We start from the raw sequence: 20,715 nt of genomic DNA on the forward strand, positions 1-20,715 counted from the left end.
TATAACTGTTGATGTGGACACTGACAGGGACAGTTCTTTTTGTACTGAGAGGGAGGGGAAGAGTATATTACGAGACAAGAAACTCAAGGATAAAAATTAATATTTAAATACCAATAACCTGATTTGGAGAGGTTTTTGGCTTTTCTTTTTGTGTGTTTGTTTTTTTTCTTCTTCTTTTTTCAAAGTAGAGCCACAATTAATTATTAACAATTCTATTTCCATAGGGATACATGGTGGGAAGTTCTTGGAAAGAGGTCGCATTAAGAAGCCTGGGCAGGAGATTTTTAAGAGTGAGCCATCTGAATACTTCAAGGCTCAGGATCTGTTTGTTGGAGCCAGAGTTTGTTTCCATGGTCACAACTTTCTTTTGGTGGATGCTGATGAGTACACATTGAACTACATGGAGAAGCATGCAAATGAGGTGAAGCAGGCTCTTGTTATTTTCTATTACCTTTGAAGACTGTACCTTTTCTATATATTTTTCAGAATTATTTATACCTAGTTTCTTCATCCAAAGCTCACAGTCCAGTGCTCTCTGATAGCAATGGGTTTAGAAGATGATAGCTATGGAGTCTATGCAAGCTTGACCACTCTTTACAGTCCTTTCCTCTTCTACTTTCTCAGCATCCACTTTTATTGTATTAGGGTTGTTAGAAGGTGTGTTCCCTTCCTATTACTTCTTGAGATTTTTTTATGGACCTCTTGTTCCCAAATTGTTCTAACCTACAGTTACTCTCTGTTTCCACAGCTTTCTGTGATAGCAAGCTGAAAAGTTCACTGCCTGCTATGTAAAAAATATATGATAAAAGAAGTATCTTTTATCTGTTTTAAACCAACCCCTCACTAGTTTAAATGCCAATTCTAGTGTTTTGGGGTTTAGTGAAGATCTCCATTCACCTTTTTCACCACCTGCATAATTTCGTAAATCTCAGACACTCTTCCTCCTCAACCTTTTCAGTCTGTCCTTGCAAGGCAATTGTGAGATATGGAGACTGGAACAGTGCACAGTACTCAAGATATGAGCACATCCAAGTTAGAGTCTTAGTAATTAGGCTGTTTTATTCCCTGAAATGGTTTTTGGGTTCATAGGTATTTATCTGTCAAAATGTTTCCATTGTAATCTTAGAAATTCGTATCACAGTCAGAAATCTAAGCTTATAGTTTGTAACGAGTTTCACTCAATACACACCTTTTGGTGTGGCCTTCAGAGGGGAAAGCAACAATAAATACGCAGCTGGTGTGCATATGCTTTATAGCTCATGATGGGGCAGCAGCATGAATTGTGCCTTCAGCAAACCTTCTCCAGAACTGCCCATTTTTTAGGCTTGCCTAGAGCATGCCTAGGGAAAATATCCAGGAGGGTTTGTTAAGCTGTGTTACTCTGCCCATTTGTCCGAATCTTTTGTGGATGGAGAAAGTCCTTAGTGCAAGTTTTAGTTGTTCAGTGTCTGCTGGCTCTTTAAAATGAGTGAACCTGCAGGACTCCCAAGACATCAGTAGGCCTAGCGTAGTTCTGAGGACTGCTGATGCTGTTGTGCTGATGAGGTGGAGGTAGATGCAACCTGATCCTCTGCTGCCTTTGGGCCACACATGCTGTTCTCTCAAATGAGAATAGCAGAAAGGTGTGATTTCTTTGTAAATTAAAGTGGAGTTAGCACCACCTGCTCTGCTTGGAATAAGGACGAAGATCTGCAAAATCCTTGTTGATGTAAAATGCTACAACTGCTAAATGCTTTAAGCAGTAAAGAGCAAAGCTCTATACATTATGTTTTCTTACTGCTGGACTGTTTCTCCTCCTAGTAGAATCAAATCCAAAGCTATTCTCCAACATGCAGAACACACTATCAGATTATAAATGTGTCCTGGGTTTAGCAGTAGCAGTAATTTTTTCTCCTTCTTAGTAGCTGGTGCAGTGCTGTGGTTTTGACTTTCAGCTTGGGAACAGCACTGATAACACCAATGTTTTTAGTTACTGCTCAAATGTTTACCCTGAGCAAGGACTTTCTGAGTCTCATGCTCTGCCAGGGAGGAGGAGAAGCCGGGAGGAAGCAGAGACAGGACTCCTGACCCAAACTAGCCAAAGAGGTATTCCATACCACAGCACGTCATGCCAGGGATGTAAACTGGGCGTTACCCGGAAGGGCTAGTGCTCCGCTGGGTCGGGCTAGGTATCGGCGGGTGGTATCGTATTCTCTTCACTTGTTATTTCCCTTATCATTATTATTATTGGTGGCAGCAGTAGTGATTTGTGTTATACCTTAGTTACTGGACTGTTCTTATCTCAACCCATGGGAGTTACATTCTTTTGATTCTCATCCCTCTGGGAGTGGGGGGAAGAAAGTTGGGGGGGGGGGGGAGTAGACTGCGTGGTTCTGATTTATGGCCTGGGCTTAAACCACGGCAGAATGTTCTTTGGAACTGCTGGTTGCATTGATTACCTTGGATCAAAGAGATGACATCTTAGTTTTCCAGACTGAATGACTCTATATTATCAAATAAAATCTGCAAAAGGAGAAGAAGCAACACTAAAAATGCTTCTTTAAAGTGAATTTTGAAATGTTCTTTGTGCAGTTAACATTTTAAAACACCTGGTGGTAAAAAAAAATGTTTATTATCCCAATGATAGACATTTTATTCATATCCTTTGAATGAATGAAACAGCTCCAGAAGTAAGGGTACACCTGGTTTGCCTCAGTTCATCAGCAGATTGCATACTCAAATCGTAAGAACTTCAGCAATCATTAGAGAAGAGCAGAGCTGGAAGATGGTTTGAAGAGGAAGAAACAATTTTAAGATGTCTATTTGCCAGTTATTTCTAAAATAAGAAAAGAAATAATTTTCCTTCTGAATAGACAGAGGTTTCCTTTCAGCAGAACACATTGGTATGTTTTCTGAAAACTGGTGAAAGAAATCCAGATGGAATGTTTTTCTTCTGGAAAATGCTATTTTGACCACATTTCTATAGGCATATGTTGATTTAGGTGAAAGTTTGATTGGTACTCATAATGCATGTGGGAATTGTTTTTGCTGTCATTGAAACATTTGACACTGCAAGAGATATTCGGAAAGTTTTAAATTTTTTGTTTCAAAATTATATTTATATTGTATAATATTGTTTCAAATTTGTATTTATTGTTTTTAAGTTATGGGGAGAAAAAATCGTGGAAAAAAAGCCCCTCTTGTAATTTTGATTGCCACCTGTACTGAAAATAACTTTAAGGATCTCATTCTCAAACTTTTCAACACTTTTAGTTTCTTTTCCAATTGTGCTTGTGAAACAGAATATGTGTGTTTTGCACAGTCTTACTGGTGTTATCTTAGTTTGAGGAGGACTCTTTCAAACAAGGCATCACTGTGTCTCCTTGGAAATGAATTCATCGTCTCTGAAACAGTCCCAATTGTTCAAACTTTGTTTTCTTATGTAGCACAAACATGAAGGTTGTTTTTACTATCATTGAGTTCAACATAATAAACTCTGGCTTAAGCCAGACAATCAAACAGAACTAGCTTGTGACTACTAGCATGTCAGCAACTACTTAAGAAGGGGAGAAAGCAGATGAAGAGCTCTTGCCATGCTGCTCGGACACTCAATATCTATGTAGGTGTTTGGAATTTGTAGTTTAGAAAAAAAGATTTAAAAATTATTCCTTTGATAATGTAGACAAGGCAGGTTTTTAAATAGATGATCGATTTGTCCATCTTTAAATACTCTGCTCATTGATTCCTTCTGCTTAGTTTTTCTCAATCTCTGTTCCTTGCTTTTTCAGCAAAAAGCTCTGTGTTATGGTCCAAACAATGTTATTGTTTGGGAAAGGAGCTAAAAATGTTGCTGTGGTCTCTAAAACTTTTTGATTGCTGGTCCCGTTGCTCCACACCACTGCCTTGCATGGCATTGCATGCCATGGTTGTACCTGGAGTTTTGGCATAGGCAGTGATCATATTTTCTAAATCTGAGCATGTTACCTGCAACCAGTGGTGTAATAATTAAACTTGGACCAACTTGTGCTGCTCTGGCAGTGTTATAGAGACTTTAAGTACCCTTTTCTAGAGAAATTGGTTCCTAACAAATTTTTGTTCTGCTAATTCTAAGTATGTAAGACAGCATAGTCTAATGAGAATATCTGTTGGAACAGTTCATTGGAGACAATGGTGAAAAGATTAGTTTTAACTTGGTGAAGTTTATTAATTGAGAATTAAGTGAGGTGCACCAACATAAAATGAGGAACAAGTTATTGGAACTCTACTTTAAATGTTTGTACTTCTGCTTTAGCAACACAATGTTTGAAGCAAAAGTATATCTCCTTTTATGAGATGGAATAGCTTCCTGAGAGTGCATGATCTAATGTTTTTTGTTTTATTTTTTATATTCTTGGCAGGAAGCAAACTTTTTCAGTACCAAGGTTCCAGCCAAACTTCACACGGTGCTTACTTATGCATTTAGAATAGAATCAGAGAATCATAGAATAGTTAGGGTTGGAAAGGACCTTAAGATCATCTAGTTCCAACCCCCCTGCCATGGGCAGGGACATCCCACACTAAACCATGTCACCCAAGGCCTCATCCAACCTGGCCGTGAACACTGCCAAGGATGGAGCATTCACAACCTCCCTGGGCAATCCATTCCAGTGCCTCACCACCCTCTCAGTAAAGAATTTCTTCCTTATATCCAATCTAAACTTCCCCTGTTTAATTTTGAACCCATTACCCCTTGTCCTGTCGCTACAGTCCCTGATGAATAGTCCCTCCCCAGCATCCTTGTAGTGAGGCAATGAAGAAACTGATAATCCTTAGCTTCTTGACAACTGTTGTTGGTACATGCATAGTTGGTTGCATAGTAGTTTTCTCTCTAATCTATGTCTTGCTTTTCTCTGTTAAGTTCTCTGTGGCTGATGTTGGTGTCATCCTCAAGAAACTGAAAGTTATAACTGAACCTCGTTCCCGAGAAGTCAGACAGTTGTTTGCAGCCACTGACCCAGACCATAACAAGGTGATTGAGTATGATGCTTTCAGGTAAGACAGTGGATTTTGGTTTTTAGTATTTAATGAAGGCACATTCCCCCAAAATTTACAGAGCATGACTTTCTTGATGCTTTCTGCATCAGTGTTAGCTGACAAATGGCATACATTTGGTTCGCATTTACTTGGAGACTGTGTGTGAAAAAGTGAATCAGAATCATAGAATCCATGTCCCAGAAAAAAGGAGAAATGTGGTAGTTTCAAGTAAGCTGAAAAGCACAACTCGTATCTGTCTACTTTTTATGGAGATAGCACAGGGTGTTGTGAAGAAGTCAGCAGTAATATACAAATTGAAAGATAAAGAAAAGTCCATCCTAAGAGTCAAATAAATTCATTAGTAGCTTTGAATTTCAAGAAGGAGTGTTTGGGTTGCCTCTTGAAAATGTTGTTATTTGGGGTTTTAATCACTGATTCTGGTAATGATCCAGATATGGCAATGGGCAAATGTATAGATACATGAAAGAGGAAATCACTCTCAGATGCAAGCTGATTTCAGTTTATTCCACAGCCAGAATACTTGAGCATATGAACTGTGTTGGTTGCTGGTAAAGTTAATGATGTGGAATAGAGGAGGAAATTTTATCTAGAAGCAATTGTTTTTCACAGTGGTAATACATGATGTATTTAAGAACTGTCATAATGACTAAAGCGTATAAGTAGGTGTGTATTGTGTGGAATGCCAGCCCTATAGGGATGTTAACCAAGGCAGAAATTGCTTCTGAAATACCTCAGAAGAGATATAGATCACCAGAAGGTTCTTCCAGCAATTCAAAGTAGTGAGAAATTAAAACAAGCTGGTATTCAGAAATTAAAAATAAGTGATTAAGAGGTATGATTTAAACTAAGAGGCCACACTAGTCGGCAGCTTTTGGTCAGATATTTCAAGTCTCAAATACTTTACTCAACAGAAGAAAGATTTTGAATTGTTAATTGCATTAGGAGGGGAAATGTCATTACTAGAGTAAGAAGGGGAGAAAATGAAAGTTAATGTGTATCTGGATAAACTTTACAGCACTTGGAATATGATTTTAATTTATATGGACAATAACCATTTAAAATAAAATAATTACAGTTTTTATTCAAATTATGAAATAATCATCTGCAAAACTTCATCTTCTTACATGCACTAGGAGCAGGTCAAAGTTCCGGAACATTTGCATGACAAAATTAGTTGAGCACACTTTTAGGAGGGATGATTGTTCTTTCAAACAGCAGAGAAAGATTTTAATTTTATCAAAAAGAGGCTCAGTTGAGTGTAAATTTAATCATAGTCACATTCTGTGCAGCTGTGAACAGCCCAGCTGTTTAATTTAGGGTAGTGCTGTTCAGTGGCTTGAAGTAGGTATGTCTAGTTATATGGTACTGAGGCACTTGGTTTCAGTAATAAAAATGCAGTAGCCCTCTTCATGAGCAAGAGAGAAAGCAGGGGAACCTTCTAATAAGTGTTGTCTCATCCTCAATGCTCACCTGGGCCAGTCTGAGCAGCTACTAATGGCCTACATCCCTCCTGTGGTGGGACCACAGGGGTCTAACAGGAAGCATTCACATGGCCAGAGGAAGAATTTGCCTCTTATGAACATTTAACTTTTGTGCCTTATAGTGACAGTAGGTTTTGTTTCTGTTCATTCATATTATAACCAGTAATCTAAAGGCTCTCTTCTTTTTATTATCTATGTGTCTTATTATAGAATGGAAGAAACGTTTTTAATGGCAAAGATGACCGCACTTCTTTGCATCTCTGAAAAGTCAAATATATTTTTCTGTGAATAGAACGTATTTTTCTTTCAGTTTTGTATTTTCTTGTGTACATCAATATTTATTTTTAATCTGTCATGGCATTTCATAATTATGACTAGCTATAAATGATTATTTTTAGTAAAGGCAATTATCTGTGTGACAGCTTCAACCAGCATGATAATCCTCTTATCTTAAATACAGCTAAAGCTTTACTATGCTCTGAATTTGGCTGTTCAGATTTCTTGCTTTCTACCTAAGTGATTTTATGAGCTAAGTTTAAAAATACACCTGTAAGTATGATGTAGTGAACAAAATTGTAATTACACAATTTAACTACTTTCAGAACTCAAATCTATGGCACATCATCCAGGAATTAAATGCATGGTATGCACTGAAGCTATCCCCTAAGCTATCATTAAAACTATTGAAAGCTTTGTTAAAAAGAGAAGAGAGAAATAACTAAAGCGTAGATGCCTGTGCATCACATGGTCCTATCCAAGCTCCTTTGTCTCGTAAGTTACTGGCAAGACTGTTTGCTGTTAGAGACAAAAGAACCATGTGGTTTTAACAAAGATGCTTATCTTCAATTCAGCTTTGGAAACAGCTCTATTAAGCATTTAATGGTTATATTTTCTTTCTCTACCAAATTCAGATTGCAATCTGTCTTATTCTTCTAGAACAACAAGAAAGAAAAGTAAAACAAAAGATAACTAGGCTGTGGGAACAATTGCTGCAGTTTGTTTCTTTTTGTCAGGAAGAGTTTAGATGTAATTCCGTTTGTGAATCTTGGGTCTCACTCAGTAGTCCCTAGCAATCACAAAAATAGTGCTTAATTTCCCAAATAAGACAGTAATTTTATCTAAGGGTTTTAGTGACTTGATTGTTAACTGACTGACTTGAGAAAATAAAAGACCTTTAAAATCCTGACACTAGAAGAATCTGGGCAGTGTATGGAAATCCAGTCTGTGGAAATATTCAGATGGATGGTATTTATGCTTTCAGTTTTGCCAGCCCAAGCATTTAGAGTGCCAGGCTAATCTGGCAGTATTGTCCTCTTCTTTGTGTTTGCAGTAGTATTACTGCAGGCTCCAGTTTTGACTGGATCTCTGAATGCTGCTACAATATAAGTCATAATATTCAGTAAGTTACTGAGGTTTGGTCATTGAGTCTGCATAATCTCAAGGTTTGCTACGGTAAACAACCTGTCTTCTCCTTATATTTATCTCCTGCCACTGCATATAAAGGATGTTTTTGATCTACTTAATAAAAAAACCCCAGTAGCTCAAAGTAGACACTATACAGTGTTTAGCATCCTTTTTTGCATAGCTGTGTATGTACAATTGTATTTTACAAAGAGACGTCTTCTTCGAACAGGACTGCACAAGCCTCTGAGAGGAAGCAAGTGAAAAATTGTTTGTTGATAGAATTTTGTTAATTCACTATCCTGTTGCATAAATGTGATGCCAGAATACCTCTGCTGATATTCCATGCCAGTATGGTATCTCTGGAAAAAGGCTTCAGTCGTGATTACTTTGTATTTTTGTATGTTTAGCCGACTGCTGAGGAAATGTGGACATCCTGCAAAGTTTAAGAGTTCAGGTGATTTCTGTTACGGAAGAGATCTGAAATTCAAATTTAAGTAGATGCATTCTTTACAGATCTGAATACAGCATTATATAATGAGTGCACTTTTTTTTCTGCCTCATAAAACTGAGCGATTAATTAACTGTTTTTAACTCCTATACTGAAATGTAATGTAGACTGTTGTTTTTGTGAACAGAAATTTGATAGTCAGTATCAGTGATGAAGTGTTTTCAGACCATGAAATAATGACTCTTGGGCGTTATTATGGTGTGAAAGATGAATGTGAAATGGACCTCCACTACCTCCTTGCAGTGACTCAAGAACAACTAAAGAAAAATAGGTTTGAGAGTTTTGAACAACTGACTGCAGTGCTTCAATACAATGACCGTCAAAAGTAAGATTCCTCTATTTATCCTAAGCTGTTATTTGGAAATCTCTGCTTGTAGACCTACTTTTCTGTTTGTTGCTGAGCAATTTATATATTGCAGCCAAAGAATATTATTTGTTAAGCCTCTCTCAGCATTTGACAGTTGAAAGAAAAGGATAGCCTTTTTGTCTTTTTTTCATTTTGCTGCTGGACTTTTTATTATAGATTCTGTCCTGAGCATTCTGTGACATAATAAGATGCCAATTCACAGGCAAAACACAGTGTTCTAAAACAAAGAGGAAAAATAGTGATTTAATGGAAAAAAGATGGATTTGTAGCTGAATCTTTGTATGACTCATTTGCCCTTTTTGTACCCTGATAGCATAGATAAAGAATCACAGAGAATCAGTAAGGACATCAGCATGGGAGAGACAGGCCATCATGTTCAATTCAAGCTTCTCTGCTTTATAATAGCTTAATTTCATAAAACCTTGTTTTCTTTACCTCTAGCCTGATATTCTTTACATGTTTTCCTATTTACAGCAACATTCATTTGAAGTAAATCTGGAAAATACCTCATGTACACTTCTCCCCTTCTCTTTCTTTTGAGTAGATGTGGAGTGTTGCCCCGTGAGGTGTGCAGGACTGTTTGCAAGTCGTTTAAGTTGCCACTGGCTGATGACGATCTGCAAGCTTTATTCACCATGTAAGTTAAGAGCAGGTATTATGACCTGCATGCATGGGTGCAAATCAATGCTAAATATCTGTTGGAGACACAGGTCTTAAGAATTTGTCATTTATGTAATGTTAATCTTTCCATGATGCTGATTTTTGTCCCTATTCAAATGTGGACTTTCTTATTTATAGAATATTTATAATCAACTGAAGTGCAACTTCTCTTTATTTTATCTGACATGGTAGATCATCTGGATTTGTCAGAATTCTATGGAATTAGTCTTATGGGAATCAGCTACTGATACTTTCCCTTATCAATGAAATTTACTTTTCTTTCATTAGTTGTTCCTGTGTATATATAAGATAAAAACAATAGTCTTATGAAAGCTCATTGTATGAGTTTTAACAAACATGCCAAGATGAATACAGTGAAATGACCTTGAATCAAGTAGACAGCATCAGTAGCAAATAAAAATGGTTTGCTACTCCTACTAATGTCACCTGAAATATATATTACTGTAATTTTTAAAAAGGAAAAGGAGCATTGGTATGGTTTTGGTATTTTTCCATAGCACATTTAATTGTTTCAAAGCAAATTGCTTGGCTAGCTGTATTAATGGGAATAGAACTGAAAAGATCTGGTATTCAGTGCACTTATTTTAAAGGCTGGAGTTCAGAGTAACCTGTGCTGTTTTGAACACTTCTGTCATGTTGAGTTTGGTTATCATGGCCAGATTTTCTGGTAACAGGTTTAAATGCGTGCTCATTGGTCTCTTCTTTCCCCTGTGGGAAATGCTTAAATTAAATGCTTGATTTCAGAAGGAATTGCAAACTAAGCATCAAATAATGAAATTACTCAGGCAGAAATGTGGAATCTGTTTTAATAAAGCGTCTTTGTACTGCAAGCAAGAGTTCCTACTTAAATCAGTATCAACAAGACTGCATTAAGTAGCCTAAGGGGCTATTTTTCAAAAAGGCCGTATTTTCAGACCAAAAGCTTTCAGAAGAGTTCCATGCAGTAGCCAGATAGACACTTTTGGCAATTTGTTTGCTGTTCAACACTGACAGTTAGGTAACAAGCATTAGTCATCAGAAGCATATCTGAATTTTAGCATTAATCTGAACCTCATTTTTCAGAACTCCCACTAAGCTGCCCAACACAAAAATTGTTGGAGGGCAACTGACATCCTGTACTACACAAGGGGTTCTCATAGTTTCCATTTCATTAAGGCTGAAATTGAATAGATTCACAGAGAAGGGACTGGAGGCTTTCATTTATGTACTAATGCAGTACTGATGAAAACCAGACAAGCCTTGACACATCATAGGCTCCAGAGATGTGTTTATTGTTTGCGAATTTGTACCAGAAAAAGCTTTTGTGAGATGAACCTCTTTCTCTTCTGAAGAGTGTCAGTGTAGGCAGTTAAAAAGAAAAAGCTCAGCACACTTTAATAAAAATCAGAGATAAGCTTGGAAGACAAGTCGGAGGCTAAGGCTGGATTTCACTCAGCTTTAGCCAGGTATCCATGACAGCTGAATTAGGGTTCAGCTGTTGTAGGTTCTTTTTCTAGGTGATGGAGGAGGAGACAGTTATCACCTCAACCTGGATAAGAGCTGGATTTCTAAATTACCACCTGTTTTCCTTTGTGTCTAAAGGGGCTGTGTCAAGCTTGTATTGTAGATTTCTGTATGAAAAACATAAATGGTGTGAAGCTGGCCTCAGAAATCAGTGTGAGAAGTAGTTCATGTGGTAGAGTGCTATGTGCAGTGCCAGTTCTAAGTTAGAGTATCAGCTGCTTTGAAAGATGGCAGTTTAAGTGGTGAGTCACTGTGCTGCAGGTAAGAAGGAAGACTGTCACAGCCTTAATAATGTGTGCAGTTGGCACAGGTTGGTAAGTTTATTGTTTCATGAGGTTGCAGTTAGGGAAATATTTTTTTGAAGTCTATTAAATAGGAATTAATTTCCAAGTAATCTGTAAATTGAAAAGTAGAGTTGTCTGCATGAGATTTAGACTTTTTCTTTCCTCTTGCTTCTTGTAGTTTTCTTGAAGATAAAAGAATCACAAACAGGCAGGTTTATTGTTAATGTTATTGTTAATTGCATTCTCCTGGGGAGTATATGATTCAGTGTGGGCAGTTTGTCAGCAATATTCTTTCTCTGGGTAGGTTGTTTTTTTTTTTCTTTTGATGAGGAAGCATGTAATTTTGTGTCCATTGAAGTGGTGGTGGTAGTCCTACTGTGCGTATCTGTATTTATGAAGGAAGAAATTTGTACAATAAAAGTTGTTGGATTGATTCCCACAAAATCAGTACATATAGCTAATGCACTAGCTGGACCCTATTCAGCTTTAAAATGATGCTAGACAATGTGATCAGATAATAGCTGAAGACTGAAACTGTGTTTATTCAGCTTTGCTATCTGAGATGAGGTGGCAAAGACCTTCTGTAGGACTTAATGGTTCCATTTTGAAAGGTAATACTCTTACAGAATTTATTATTTACATTTGTAAATTATACTGCAGTGATCTGTCACTTATTAAAAGCATGGGATGGGACTAGAAGTTACTGTCTAATTTTGTGGTCACCCCCAGATGACCCAAACCTTTGTTTACTGTACCCAAAGACCATTCAGTTTCCAGAGAGTAGAGAGAATTAGCACAAATACTGAGGTTTCATAAGACCCCTTCATATTGTTTGTTGAGAGTAAATTTATATTTTTAATTGTGGGATGGTGAAATAGTAGGATTTAGGTACCCAACAGTGTGTACATTTTTCCAATTTACCTGAGCTGGCTTGTTAAAAAGTATTTCCTTTCTCCATAAGCATTTTCTCACTTGAATTTTTAATCACTGGGCAATACAGACTTTTATTCAGAATGTGTTAAGCAATGCAGATGGTAGCAATTGTTTCTGCTAGAAAACTGCAGTAGTAATTATAAGCATTTCTTAAAATTAATGCAGGCATAATGAACAATTACAGTTTAATAAATATTGCTAAAGTGTTTAAGTAATGAATTTAGTTTAGTTTTGTTTTGGTTTTTTTCTCCTGTTATTTTTATTTACTGCAATGATAAATGTATGCTAATGAGGATTTAAAGAGATCCAGTCCTTCCCCAGAGGAACAGCTGGCAGATAAAGAAAAATGGAGAGAAGAAAGAATAGATGACAAATTTACAAGTATTACACGTTGATTGTTCTGCATTAGTTTTGTTGTTAAGTGTATGTCCCTATTTTAAAAAGTATGCCTTTTAATTTCTGTTACAAGTGGCTGTGTAGTTCTTTACCTCTCCACAGTACCAGGGTGAGACTGCTGGATTCTGGAGGGGGGCTTGTTGTTTTGAAAAAGTGTATTCATAGTGTCTCATATAGCAGTGCCCGATAATAATAAGCCTCCTGCATGGTCATTCCAGCTCCCAAGTCACTAATAGGCCAGGCCAAGCCACTCCTGCCTGCTCAGCTTTTACCTGGTTTGTGACTGGGTCATGATTTTTTACCTAGTTGCCTACCTGTAATATTTTTTTAGGGCTGACCTGTTTCTTTCTGGAAGCAAACCCTCTTTTCCTTCAATAGCAAGGGTCCTTTTAGCAGGAGCAAGATCAGAAATGGTCACAGAATCTTCCTCCTGCACTCTGTCTTCTGCCCATTACCTTTGATGTCTGAGACTCCCTGTGCCTTTTGTGATGAAAAGACTGCAGCATTAATATTTGTATCAATATACACCAAGCTGTGTGGTTCGGTTGATATGGTGGAGGGAAGGGATGCCATCCAGAGGGACCTTGACACGCCTGTGAGGTGGGCTGATGCCAACCCCATGAAGTTTAACCATGCCAAGTGCAAGGTCCTACACCTGGGTCGGAGCAATCCCAGGCACGGCTACAGGTTGGGCAAAGAAGAGATTCAGAGCAGCCCTGCAGAGAAGGACTTGGGGGTGTTGGTCGAGGAAAATGAACATGAGGCAGCAGTGTGCGCTCGCAGCCCAGAAAGGCAACTGTATCCTGGGCTGCATCAAAAGGAGCGTGACCAGCAGGTCGAAGGAGGTGATCCTGCCCCTCTACTCTGCTGTCGTGAGACCTCACTTGGAGTATTGTGTGCAGTTCTGGTGTCCTCAACATCAAAAGGACATGGAACTGTTGCAACAAGTCCAGAGGAGGGCCACGAGGATGATCAGAGGACTGGAGCACCTCCTATATGAAGACAGGCTGAGAAAGTTGGGGCTCTTCAGCTTGGAGAAGAGAAGGCTGCGTGGAGACCTCATAGCAGCCTTCCAGTATCTGAAGGGGGCCTACAAGGATGCTGGGGAGGGACTATTCATCAGGGACTGTAGTGACAGGACAAGGGGTAACGGGTTCAAACTTAAACAGGGGAAGTTTAGATTAGAAAGGAAGAAATTCTTTACTGTTAGGGTGGTGAGGCACTGGAATGGGTTGCCCAGGGGGGCTGTGAATGCTCCATCCTTGGTGGTGTTCAAAGGCCAGGTTGGATGAGGCCTTGGGTGGCATGGTTTAGTGTGGGGTGTCCCTGCCCATGGCAGGGGGGTTGGAACTAGATGATCTTAAGGTCCTTTCCAACCCTAACTATTCTATGATTCTATGATTCTATTCTATAAGGAAATTATTTCTGTTATTCAGTATGCTGAGGAACTTACAGTTCAATTTGTAGTTGTTCAAGACATGAATAAATACATACATGAATAAATATACACAAGATGGTAGCCATTACTTAATTCAATGATTCAATTAATTCAATTAATTCAATATTAATTATATTAAATATTAATTTTTAAATATTATATTAAATATTATATTAAATAATATTATAAGTAATATTATATTAAATAATTCAATTAATTCAATTCAAATGATCAGCCACGTAGACTTGTCCATGCTTGCTGGTTTAAATTTTTTCATATGAGTAGTTTATGACAGTTTAGGTATATACCTATGTTACACAAAGACTATCAAAAAGGCTGAATAATCCCAACATTTTTTCTAAGGTTAAAGTAGCATGATGCTTCTTCTCTATTACTATTGGACTCTCTTCTTAATATATGTTATTCAAACCCAAGGAATTAGAAAAAAACTGCATGTATATTAATTTTTCACATAAATGCTTGGGCTACAGATTTTTAATGGGAAAGAAAAAATATTTGTAATTAACCTTTACTCACCAAAGCATGCTCAGGAATGGTCATAATGCAATTTAACCAGATTTTTCACATATCTGGAATATTTAATTATGGATATTTTTTAGAAACAGAAATGTACAACTATTTTTGTAATGTCAAAGGGGGAAAAAAAGCACTCTGCAAACTATGATAGGGATGGGGGAGTAATTTCATAGCCTAACATCACATGTATTGGTGAAGTCATAGGGCAAAACTGAAGAGAAGCATGGCTTCAAGAGATCTTTGTTGCATCTTCTTGATAAGACAAATCTAATTTCCTTTCCTGAAAAGCACTGTCAGTTTCGGTTGTATTTACTCCAGCCATCATAATGTATGACATCTTTGTCCTAATAATGCACAAATTGATAGCATCTCCTCAGTCCATCTGGATTCTCTGCCAAATTGCAGGTGTGTGCTTTTAGTAGATTGATATAGTAAGTCATAGCAGGAAAGAGATCTAAAGAGTAGGGTTTTTTTTGGTTTTTTTTTTAATGGATAATTCTAGAGTAATATTTTAAGCTGGTTTCTGTAGCTATTTAAATATGGGATTTAGGAATCCCATTTCCTCTGCACATGTTAAAATCTTTGATTACAGTTAACTTCATGCCCATGTTGTCATCTCAGTTTGCCAGTGCTGTCACATCAAAGGACTTCTCCTTGTTAATGTTTGTCAAAAGCAGAAGCAATGCTTTCCTTGACTTCATTGCCTTAACATAAGTTTAAGTAGTTACACGCCTTCACTAGTTCTTTATTTAAAAATCGTGCTTATACAGCTCTGCATCTTGGCAGTAGACTTAATCTTCATCACAAAGAGGAAAAGACTTAATCACAAAGAGGAAAATACAAATACGTATTATGGCAAAACAAAATTAATTGTCATCATAGCTCTGAAATTCAGAATAATTTTTCTATGAGGTATAATCTACTCCTAATGCGAAACTCCTTTCTTTTACCAATTGCCACTTACAGAAAACCTGAAACAAACAAGAATCTCCTAGAAGTGTTTTCTTGTATATTGGATATATTCCCCAAAAGTAAGGCTTTATGAAAAAGTTAACTTGCACATGAGCTATTATAAAGAAGCAAGCTATTATAGGAGGGTTTTCCATGGCAATGTTTAAGGCTCCTTTTTAACACTAATAACAGTAGCATTCTTTTCTGACTTTGCTTTCATCTTCAGCATAACTCACTGTACTTAACATTCCAGTTTATCACTAGCATCTCTGTTTATGGGTCTCAGTGTATTTTATTATTATCTCTCCTGCTGACTATTAAATGAAAGGTGGGGGCTGGGGGAGGAGAAGGAGAGGATGAGCTGCAGTTTATTGCAGTTTATTTTTGTCACTAGATTTATTTCTCCTCTTCTCTGTTATTTTTTTCCAAGTTTGTGTTGTAAATTGTCTCTTAAAGTACCTTACTTATTTTTTACTAGAACCCTCTGCAGTGATTGAAGGGTTTTGAGGCCCATGCTTTGTGCAGTGCTATTTCTCTAAGAACAAGATGAAATGATTTTCTAAAAGACTTGTTTCCTGGTGATGATCTTGCTCCTTGTCTTGCCAGATTACAGGACAGAATTGTTTAACCTGGTGTTTCCTGCTGAAAATAGGTTTTGAGTCTTGCTAGTTGTATGTCTCTCCATGGAACTCAATGAGGCACAGACATTTCCAGGGTTTGCTTATATGCTTAAACCAGGTCCCTTTTATCTATTAGTGTTGGTTGAGACAGATGTCATTCAGATGTTATTTACGGAACCTGCTAGTACAGTATTTGTAGCAGAGCAGTTAAACTGTTCATTTCAAGAACGATTTGCATGGTAGCTTTAGCTTGTAGATATCTTTCAAGTATTTGACTAATGCCATGGATATAACAGTGGTTCCCAAGTGCCTTGATCACCAGAGTGCTTTGCTGAACTGGGGACTTTTCTTCTGAAGCTGTTTCAATGGCAGAATGACAGATGTATGATCAATTGCAGAAGTATGACGCGGCTTACAGGTCTGCTTTCATGGGGTTTATTAGTGCAGGGTAGTGATTTTAGAAACTCGCATGAGGGAGATACTATGTTCCACATATACCTGTAGACCTCAACTGGCAGTATATGTATCTTCATGCATTTAGAGGACCTTCATAATTTGTTCCATAGACATAAAGAACAATGCCATAAACCAACTACTGAATGACAAGATTTGTGATTTTTAAATCTGGCTGTTATTTGATAGGATAGAGAGCTGTGTTCGTCAATTGTAAATTAATCCCAAGGTGTGTGCAAACAGCATTTTTGAAGGACTGCTTATTTTCAGGAAATGACTGTAGAAGCTGTATAAAGTAAGTCAGTTGTTTTATAACACAGCACTCTCATGTTATTGCACCTGTTCCTTTTCTACACAATGGAATCATACACTGATCGCCCCACTTCTATGTTCCTCACCAATTGTGAGATCCCTTTGTTTGAAAAGTTTGCAAAATGCTTCAAAAATAAAATTAAATCAGTTGAAATATAATAAGCCATAAAGAAGCTGAATTTTACTATGAAAGACAATAATAAGGTGTAAGAATTAGGAATAGAATGCATGTTATACAAGTCCTGACAGTTTGTGTCTTTCTGTACTCCTGCCAGGTTTTGATAATAAAGAAGTAAAAAAACATTATCCAAAAGGTAATGTATTAGTATGCTGTAGATAACATGATGCAACTCTGTTAAATATTTCTTTTAAACTTGAGTTTATATATATTCTGCTTAGGTTTGAAGATGGCGATAAGCAAGTGGCATATAAAAAGTTTGTGGATGGGCTGAACTGGAGAGAGAATCCAATCCCTGTTTTCCAGACAATAAAGGTAAATTTTTACCTCTCAAGGTAAAGCCAGTGTATCTCAGCAAGAGAACAGTACAAGTACATTGATATAATTTGCCAACTTTAACATGAGTGCTTTATCCAATGTAGACCACAACAGTTTTCGTATTTGCGTGTTTGTGCCTTTTTTCTTTAAGTAACTATTTTTTTTCCGGGAGGTTTAGAATGAAGCAGAGAAGTCAAACAGGGACGAGGAGCCCTGTAACACCCCTGTGCCTAATAGGTGTCACATCTCTGACATTTTTCTAGAAGAAAAAGAGGAAAAAAAAAAAAAAGGGGAAACAGGGTTATTTATCCATGAACAATTGGGTGAATACTGCTTCACCCACAAATGGCATCGTCATATGTCAAATGATCTGTTTGCTTACTGAGACAGTCAGGAAATAATTTAAACTCTGACATGGCAGAAAATAGCTATGTATTTTTTATAACTCCATAGAAACTTGTGCATAAGGCACCACATCACTGGTAGGTGTGCAGCAAGAGCAGTATTGATGGATCAACTTTGTACATCTCCATCAGCCTGCTACTTGGGGTAAATAAAAATGTGGTATCAACAAACTGCAGAGATGAATCTGATCTTGCCATCTTGTGCTGAATGGAACATTTAAAAATAAATGGTGCATAAGGCAATTACGCTGATTTTTAAAGGCTTTGTAACGGATAAATCCAAAACCTTTCTGCCAACGCATAGTTTTGCTTTTCTGGCCTAGGCAATGTGTTGCTATGCTTGTACAGAATATGTTTGATTGTATTGAGACCATTTAGAAACATAGCATTCCTTTAAATTCAAGTTCACAAGTGACATAGTTTAAAACAATATTCCTCAAGTACTGTGCCATTAACCTGACTCCTCTCTTACTTGGCTTACCAGCTCTTTCTTCTGTAGCATCTCAAACTGACAATGTCTAACGAGCTGCTGGTTTGCTCTGCATTCCATCGTGGTTTATTTTTCACTTTGTCATTGAGAATTTTTCCATCTTGTACAGATAAAATCAAAGCTCTTCCACATGTTTTATACAGCAGTCCTGTGGTTCAAAGTGTGTATTATGTTTTGTTCAGTTAGTATTCTTTGGTTTTACAGAAGAATTCTGTGCCTAAGTTATAACTCAGTGTTTAAGCAGTGACTGCTTTCAGGAGATTGTGTTAGCATAAGAGGCCTCGTGAGCCTCAGTATCACAGAACCAGAAAGAAGGTCAGAACCTGTGCCCAGAGGATTTTTGCCTTGAAGATGGTGCTCTATACCAAAATGAAGCTCTATACCAAAAAGCTGTTGAACATGCTTGACTTGCTTTTTCTCCTCTCATATGATAGCTTATCTAGCCATTGAGCATGACTCAGTTTCCGGCAAGTGAGGGAAAGAGACAGCTCCTACAGGTTGGAGGTGAGGTACAGGTGGTGGTAGAACCAAGAGTCAGCCTTCATGTAGTGAAGATGTGGAGGAAAAGGTTCTTGTGAAACAAGCAGGAGGTTGAAGTGGACATTTGTGGTGAAACATATGTCCTGATCAGCATAAAAGATTAGGTTTTGTTTTGGTGTGAAGAAGACGTTATCTTTCCTTGGAGGACAGCCAGTGGATGAGCTGATGTCTAAGAGTCCCTGTTGAGAACGGTACATGGAGATATGGGAGGAAGACTGCAGCTGAAATAAAAAAGAGAGAAAGAGCATCCATAGAAATTATCACCAGTCATCATCATGCTGGGATAATCAGTTCCTCATCAACTCCAAAGCCTTGCTGTAACTGTCACACTGACATAAAGCTCTGTTTTTAATTAACAGTGTCCAAATTGGGGCCAGCATAGTTTACTGAGTTTTATTGACTTTATTATTTTGTTAGCTGCAATACCTCTTCTGTCTTTGGTACAGTTCAAGACTATTATAATGAAGAGATAATAGGAAATAGAAAAATCAGAGAAAGGAAGGGATTTAGATCTCATTTAACCTTAGAAACCAATTGTCATTCTGTTCATGACTTACCATGAATTAACAGCAATATTTGGGGCTGCAGTGGCTGTATTTGACAGATAGATTTCAACAACAGAGTTGTGCTTGTTCAGCACACTTTTTTCTTCTTTATCTCATTGTTTTGTATGATTTTTGGTGTTGAGACATAGATGACTTCCAATACTTTGAAGTATAAATGCCTCAGTAAAGAAAATGCAGCATTATTTAATTTAAAAATAACTGCAGAAGGGCTAATAAGAGAAAATATTTTTATTACAATAATCTGCAAGATTGTTAAAAATGTGCATGTAGTAATCTTTTAAGAGGATGTGTTAAATAAAGATCCACTTTTTCAAAGATTCTTTATGTGGAAATGTAGCAGCTCATTCAATCTTATCTTGATCATCTTTTAACTATTCTTGTTTTCAACATTATATTCTAAGTTACTCTCTGGGTTACTAATTTCAGAATGAAGATGACTGGACCAGACAACCATCAATCTTTCGTGTGAAAGAGATCAAATACTTACCTCTTCTGGATGATCTGTTTGGCAAGGAAGAATAATCTGATCTATGCAAGGCAGTGCTTTTGGATTAATGTTTCAGCTCCAAAACTTGGACAGATACTGAAAAGATTCATATATAGGTTTTACTGCATTTAATTTCTTATTCCAACATAGATGTACACTTTATGTGGTTTTGTAACTCCTTCTTAATCAACAGTACTCTTTCATACTTATACAAGCATAATTAAACCTGTATCCTCTCATTTTTGTGCTTGGTTTTATGGAGAATTTACAAGTATTAGAAATATTGAGAAAATCTGTCTGACCCTGCTTTGTTGTACAAACAAAGGTTGTTGATGACCTCTTAAAATATTAGGTCAGAATGTATTAGCACAATAAGGTAACTCCATTCAAATTTCCTCTTTTGCTCTATCTTTTGCCTCTTATATATGTCTTTTTGCTGTATCCCTATGGTGATGCTTAAGTACTGTTTGTGTCAAAGACTGTTATTTTATGAAGGAAATACTAGCAAGGTTTTAGCACAGTATAAAGTTGCTCTGGTATCAGAGATAATTATAGCCTTCAAATGTAAAAGTCTGCAGGCATGGCATGGAAGCTATCAGTTCTTGCTTTTTGTTTTAAATGTGACTCAGATGAGTAGCCACCAAAGCTTACTTGGTGAGACATGTAGGAAGAGATGGTCCTTCCATACAATTTTAGAGGGCAGCTTTCTTGCAGTAGCACTGTACTTGCCCTTTGAAAATTAGTTGATGTCTTTCTCTTTGCTGAAAATTGCAGTGACTAAATGGAGTCCCTCCTTATCAGTTTTTGTATCTTTCTGAGCTTATGCCGGCTCAAAGCCATGATTAGATCTG

General features: G+C 37.3%; 1 protein-coding gene across 1 annotated transcript in view; it reads left to right on the top strand.

Moving 5' to 3' along the window:
* EFHC2 (EF-hand domain containing 2) overlaps window positions 1-19,899 on the top strand; it is a gene marked incomplete at both ends in the record, with an annotated part of 60,493 nt that extends 40,594 nt beyond the window's left edge. The window contains 6 exons of the mRNA XM_080614204.1: window positions 225-421; window positions 4,877-5,010; window positions 8,534-8,731; window positions 9,318-9,410; window positions 17,281-17,374; window positions 19,804-19,899. Coding sequence (XP_080470330.1) covers window positions 225-421; window positions 4,877-5,010; window positions 8,534-8,731; window positions 9,318-9,410; window positions 17,281-17,374; window positions 19,804-19,899 — 812 coding nt within the window. The remainder of the gene's footprint in view (window positions 1-224; window positions 422-4,876; window positions 5,011-8,533; window positions 8,732-9,317; window positions 9,411-17,280; window positions 17,375-19,803) is intronic.
* Window positions 19,900-20,715: the final 816 nt, after the last annotated feature.

The sequence above is a fragment of the Psittacula echo genome (genome assembly GCF_963264785.1).
Source record: "Psittacula echo genome assembly, chromosome: 3".
NCBI classification, from domain to species: Eukaryota; Metazoa; Chordata; class Aves; order Psittaciformes; family Psittacidae; genus Psittacula; species Psittacula echo.